The sequence below is a fragment of the Lepidothrix coronata genome, unplaced genomic scaffold (assembly GCF_001604755.1).
Source record: "Lepidothrix coronata isolate B3197 unplaced genomic scaffold, Lepidothrix_coronata-1.0 Scaffold124, whole genome shotgun sequence".
Classification (NCBI taxonomy): domain Eukaryota; kingdom Metazoa; phylum Chordata; class Aves; order Passeriformes; family Pipridae; genus Lepidothrix; species Lepidothrix coronata.
The window spans coordinates 2,513,309-2,519,909 of record NW_016690304.1 but is presented as its reverse complement, the minus strand read 5'-3'; the positions used below and the strand labels follow the sequence as shown (position 1 = coordinate 2,519,909).

At 38.6% G+C, this 6,601-nt stretch overlaps 1 protein-coding gene across 3 annotated transcripts in view; it reads left to right on the top strand.

Annotated features, from left to right (window-relative positions):
• CCAR1 (cell division cycle and apoptosis regulator 1) overlaps positions 1-4,115 on the top strand; it is a 25,489-nt gene extending 21,374 nt beyond the window's left edge. For all 3 annotated transcript variants that reach the window (XM_017826063.1, XM_017826064.1, XM_017826061.1), the window contains 6 exons: positions 541-623; positions 1,058-1,204; positions 1,595-1,715; positions 2,238-2,423; positions 2,792-2,997; positions 3,585-4,115. In XM_017826063.1, coding sequence (XP_017681552.1) covers positions 541-623; positions 1,058-1,204; positions 1,595-1,715; positions 2,238-2,423; positions 2,792-2,997; positions 3,585-3,644 — 803 coding nt within the window. In that variant the 3' untranslated portion in view covers positions 3,645-4,115. The remainder of the gene's footprint in view (positions 1-540; positions 624-1,057; positions 1,205-1,594; positions 1,716-2,237; positions 2,424-2,791; positions 2,998-3,584) is intronic.
• The last annotated feature ends 2,486 nt before the right edge of the window (positions 4,116-6,601 follow it).

Sequence of the window (6,601 nt, the reverse complement as noted above, 5' to 3'; positions counted from 1 at the left end):
CACATCTAAGAAGTGATGTGATCTGTAACTTCCTGGAGAATCTAACTCATAGGGACAGTAACGTCTCACTCTGACATGAGTACAAACACATGCTTTTAATGAGATAGTTTTGGGAGGGTTTGTCATATAAAATATTTGAGGGTAAATAATACTGAGTTTGGAATAACCATGGCTGAGTGCAGGCTCTGCCAAGCCTCATTAGGGAGAATTGAGGTAATTTTCTGCACACCACTTAAGGAGATGGCGGTGTTGGCAGAACTCACTTTGGCCTCATTGGCATTTGTTTCAGCTCTTCTATCCTGTGTGTGAAAGAAACACGAGGGAAAAATTATAAATGGCTTATGTTACAATGAGACTAGAGGAAAAAGAGGATTTAACAGGGCTCACTTCAATGCCTTTTTTATTCAATTATTTTTCAGGGAAATACATTTCAGATGTTTGGGGGGTTATGTGGACTTTTTTAGTGGCCACATGTGTTTTGAGGTGATGGTTACATAACCATTTGCTGTGGGTATGTTGAATTTTCCTTCTGTTTTCCAGACCGGGATGAAGAGGAACTGAACAAACGGGAGGACAGAAGAGAGGGCAATAGACACTGTAAAGAGAGGGCGTCTAAAGATAAAGTAATGAACACCTTTCTTAACAACTTTCTAGGGCTTGTTAGATGTTTCCTAATTACAGCTTAGCTTGATTTTCACCATAAGACCTGTTTTTCACTTTGGAAACAGCTGTTCAGTAAATGATTAAGGGGAAAAGGGACATTTCCTATGGTATAATTTTATTACAGATTAACATGAACAAGAGGAAAGTCTCTCCCAGATATTCCTATCCATTGTGTTATATTTCTTTTAAATATTTGAAAGATTACCAGTCTTAAATAGTTTGGTTATATGTGATCTGAGTAGGTAAATGTTTGTAATATTAATTACTGGACAGAAAGCAATGATAAAATGAACAGAGAAATAACTTGTTAACTGAGAAGTTTATGTATTTTTAAGTAGATGATGAGGAAATGATATTTTAACTGCCTAATGATCCCATAATGGATTTTATGTAGGAGAAAGACAAGACCCAGATGGTGACAGTTAACAGGGATCTCCTGATGGCTTTTGTTTACTTTGACCAAAGTCACTGTGGATACCTGCTGGAGAAGGACATGGAGGAGATCCTGTACACCCTTGGACTGCACCTGTCCCGCGCTCAGGTCTTGTGTGGCGTGGGAACACTGAAAATGTTACAGCAGTGTTGTTAGGGGGACAGATGCAGTTCAGCTTCTGGAGGCTTTGCTTACATACCTGATCTCTGATGTTTATGTAGCCACCCCATATTTACACTGAAATACTAGTTTAATCTTTGTAAATTGTCTCAGAGTGAAAAGGGGAAGTTTGCAGCTCTCAGTATGCCCATATTGTCTATGTAGCTTTTGTCTCAAAATCCTATTTCATCTTTGCCTTGTTTGCATTTTAAGCCCCAGTATATTAAGTTCAAAAAGCTGTGCAGTTTCTCTAAGTTTTCCAAGTTAGAACATTCTTGTTTAAGTAAATATGATGGCTGTGTTGTGTAACACTTATTTCTTTCCATGGCTGTGTTGTAGGTCAAGAAGCTGCTTAATAAAGTAGTGCTTCGGGAATCTTGCTTTTACAGAAGACTGACAGATACTTCTAAAGATGAAGAAAACCAAGAACAGTCTGAAGAGCTACAGGAAGATATGTTAGGTAGTATATTTTTTTTTATGCCACAACTTCCTGAGAATTATTTCTGTGTGAATAGTTAAAGTTCTGAGGTTCTTGCCTTCTTGCAGAAAATAATTGAGCCAAAGTAAATCTTTGGCATTTCATAAATTACAGTATTTTTGGCTTCCAAGATATCTTGTTGCATCTCTAGGATAAATCCTAATCTCATGGAACAGGAAGGAGGGCAGAGGTTAATGTTGAATTTCGATGAACAGCATTTCTCATTGTCAGTTTTGCAGTCAGGAGGATCAGAGCAGTAGAACAGAGCCTGAGCCTTGAAGACAAATTACTGGAGAGAAGAGGCACAGAATGGTGTCATGGAAGAGGATGCTTTTTTGTGGGGGGAGTTGGGGTAAAGGGGAAGGAGGGAAATGTGAGGGATAGACCAGCAAACCCGAGTCTGTATTTATTCTTCTAGAATTTATTCTTTTAAGAAGTTTCGAGATGGGCCACTAGAACTGCAGAGATGATTTAGTGACTGTTTCCTGACTCAATCCAACGCAGGGAACCGGTTGCTGCTGCCGTCCCCTGCCGTGAAGCAGGAGGCCAAGGCCGTGGAGGAGAACGTGGGGCTCATCGTGTACAACGGGGCCATGGTGGACGTGGGGAGCCTCCTGCAGAAGCTGGAGAAGAGCGAGAGGGTGCAGGCAGAGATCGAGCAGAAGCTGCAGCTGCTGGAGGAGAAAACAGGTGGGACTGTACTTGGGAAGGCAGTGCTGACAGAGACACTGAGGCTTTCTGAGGGGAGAAATCAGTTGGAGTGATATCTGCGATCTAAATTGTACTTATTTGCCTGCCTGTCGGTTTTCTTTTTCCCAAAGCCTTTTAACATGCACACCGTTGTTGAGTACCATTCTTGTCATGCTGAAATGCTTTCATTTCTTTTATTCGAGACTTCCAAATGCAGTGAGAATTAAATATTATCAAATGGTAATGCAATGCAGTTCTTAATGTTCTTTAAAAATTACTATTATGATGTTGGCATATAAATAGAATATTAAGATGCAAATTCACAGCATTGGAAGTGACTCGACTTTCTTGTTTATTCCCTTCCTAAGATGAGGATGAAAAAACTATACTACAGCTGGAGAACTCTAACAAAAGTCTGTCTGGAGAGCTCAAAGAAGTAAAAAAGGACCTTGGCCAACTGCAAGAAAATTTGAAGATCTCAGATGATAAAAAATTGCAATTTGAGGGTCAGCTGAATAAGACAATCAAAAATTTAGCTACTGTTATGGATGAAATACAGAGTGTTCTTAAACAGGTTAGAGTTGTTTAATTCCGTTTTTTATTACTGTATCTAAACTTCTGTTGACTAAACAATTGGAACAGAAACTTCAAAATAAAAACCAAATTTGACATGAATTCAGGGCAGTAATATCTTAACATATATGTGGAAGAAGCTCAATGTGATATCAGTTTTTTAAAGATAAAAAATTAAATGTGGGTTTTTTTCTTAGCTTGCAACACATATTCCTGACTGAGATGTTTTTAAAAATGCATAAATATTAATGTAAATCTCAAACCATTTCACTGTTTTCCTGTTCTGATCTTGTCCATCCCCAACAGCCCAAATCTGCTCCTCTGTTTTATTGGTGAGCAGTACTTTGTCAGGGCAGAATTCAAATATTTCAATATATGAGAGTATCTCAGTAAAATGAGTTTAAAGCAAACCACGTAACACTCCAGAGCATTTCTGCTTCTCAGTTGGTTGTAACTAGAGTTGGATACCAGTTCACAGAGTCTTTAAAGCTGACAGCAAGCAGTGTCTGTCTCGCGCTGCTTTACAGCTCACAGGAGAAATATCACTTCCACAACTCATGTCATCCTCTCCTGGCTTTTCTTTTCAAGGATATGGTGAAGAACGAAGATAAAGATCAGAAATCCAAAGAAAATGGAGCAAACGTATGATAAACTGCTGCTTTTGAGAAGAATGGTGTTACATAATGTAATATAAATCATGATACCAGAATGTATGGGAAGTGATGCATGTTTGATTTTAGTAGTATAAATATCCTAGTTCCAAAAGATGTATAAAGTTTTATGAATGTGAGTGTCTGCTCCTGAAGATTGCTTGTAATTCTTAGCATTCAATTTGAGACACTCCTCGAGTGAAAATAATTTTGCATTGCAAAAAGTTTTAGGATGAACTTTGTTATAGTTTTAACCCTAATAAAGTTCATCAACGTTAATGAACAGTAGCAAGTATTTAATTACCAAATGTTTTTCATTGAAGCCTAGTGAAATAAAAATTTTCATTATTTATAGACTTGCCATTTTTAGGGTTTTGTCTTTATTTCAGTCTAATTAGTCTTTTTAAATTCAAATATAAATCACAAAATAGCATGCTGCTTAATTTTGCAAGTAAAGATTTTTTTTTTTTTTAAAAAAAGCTTCTTGGATTTTTTTTTTTTGTTTTCACTTGTCACGACTTTTTTTTTCCCTTCCAAATATAACTTTCTTCCCCAAAGCTGCTTGTATTAAAGCCTCATAATATACAGTAGTTCAGATGAGTTAAGAAAGCAATAGAAACCTGCCAAAATACTGGTAGGATTGTGAGATTTATATGAAAATACATGGGTCTGTTTTAAATGTACGTCATTTGTGTTCATTAAATTGTTCTTCTTTTTGGATTAATAGATATACTCCTTTTTAATTACAAATGCAGTGTATTAAGATGTATGGTTGGGTACCAGGCCAGTAGATGTCAGAATAATGCCTTACGTGGAGAAAAAGCTGCCAGTGGAGACCACCTTGGATTGAATTTGGACTTGTTTCTTAATGTGTGTAATTGCTGCAAAGGCTCGAGTCCATCCAAAGAATGGATGCCCAGCAGCAGTGCTGCATGTTGTAATTACAGAGGAGCGGGACACGCTGGGGGTGGTGGAAATGGGTGAGGGGGCCTTTCTTTGTGCTCACAGGTCACAAGAGACTGACACTTAAAACTTCCTGTGCCATCGTTGTCAAAGGCAGCCTACTCACTGAATGTCAAACAGGAGCAGTTGTGTTTTGGTGCAACTTCCAGGAAAATTAACGGGTTTGAAGGTTGGAATGGAAGTGTTTTCTTACAGAAATGGTTAATTTTAGCAGATCTTTTCTTTTTTTAGCCTAGTTGTCCTAGGTTACTAAATACCTGTTAGGAGAGTCCAAGTGCCATAATATGTATGAATAACCTACATGGAAACTCATGTAGCTTTAATGAGATACACATTAAAATGCCTGAATTTATGTTCAAAAGAGTCTAAGCTGGTGCTTTTATCACTTACCTTTCTTGGCTCTTTTGGAGCTAGACAAGTGAAATATCTTTTCATTAAAGTAACGTGCATAAGCTCATTCATCTCAGCTGAGTCACTGTACAATACCTGAACCGTTCACATGTAGGAAATATTATAAAAACAATAATTGTTGTATATAAGTACACAGAAAATGCATGCTTTAAGAATTGGGAGATAACATCTGTGATTGAATGAGGATGAGGATTGAATTTATCTTCTGAAAAGCATTATCTGTGGTGTACAGATGGTGTTAACAAATTCTTTTGTAATCAAATTCTATTTTTCACCTTTACCTTTGTACAGATTGTTGACAGCATGTTTAATTTTGGATGTTGAGCACCACTTATTTAAAGGGATTTGAAAGAACTGCATTTGAAATACTTTGTTCGTGATTTTCAGCAGTACACGTCAACGTACAGGAAAAGGAGTCCAGAATTCAAGAGAACATCATTTTAGGCACACTGAAACATCTGAAATATTGTGTTGGGGTATTTCTACCTCCAGCTGCTGAAAGCAGTTGTTACAACAGGTAGGCCTGATCTGATGTTTCAGTGAGGGGCCCTGTGAGACAGTTGCTACAGTGATACAGATTTTTACAATATTTAACAAAAAAGGTATTTGTTAGAATGACTGTAATCTTTCTCTATATTGCTTTGATGTAATAGTGTTTCAGATACTATGTACAGTCTGCATTTATGCTGGAAAGGAAATTAAATGGATAAAGAATAAAGAAAAAAAAAAGGAAAAGTTTTACAACCTAAGCAGAGCTTGACCGGTCTCCTGAAGCACAAATAATCTGAGGAAGAACAGGCACCCCTACAGCCTGTGTGAGCTGCTGGACCAAACAGCACAAGGTTCTGTATATGACCCACACTGATGCTGTGCATTAGCTACAACTTCCTGGTAATATTCCCAGAAATGTAACTGAATCTTAAGTTGAGTAAAGTGTCATTAAGGGGGGGTTGGAGAAACAATCTTTCGTCAGCTTTGACTTACAAAGTTTTTGCATTTCATGTCCACACTTCCCACCTTGTGGTCTTTTGTTATGTACCAGTTGATGGCAAAAGGCTGGTAAAAGTGAGCCTAAGCTGGGTCTTACTCTGCCTCAGCATCCCATTTGTTTGGACTTTTTAAACCCTCACAGATACCCTGCGGAAAGGAGGAAATCCCAGCCTGCCTTATTCTGTAGAGAAAGCCCTGCTGCAGCAGGCCTGTAAATGGGGCCTGATCTCTGGTTATAGATGATTTCCCTCCCTTCTCTGTTTTCTCCAATAAGGGCAAATGAATGAGCTGAAGCCTTACAAAGTGATACCCAGCCCAGTGGATGTCCGTGGCTGAGGCTGGGAAGAAATGTCCAGGTGATACATGTGCGTGCCAACTGACGTAGAATAAAAGAGGCTCTCTGAGCCCCTTTGCTTTGCTGGGGCAGTGAAAAGGCACAAGTCTGTAGTTTCATTGCTGCACAGCAGCAGTGGCAAGTGGACCAACAGGGAATTTCTGCCAGGTTTCTGGGGAGGGTGAGGATTGCACACAGGAAGTGGAGCTGCTGCCAGCAGTGCTGCATGTCCTACCATGCTGAACACACCCAGTGTT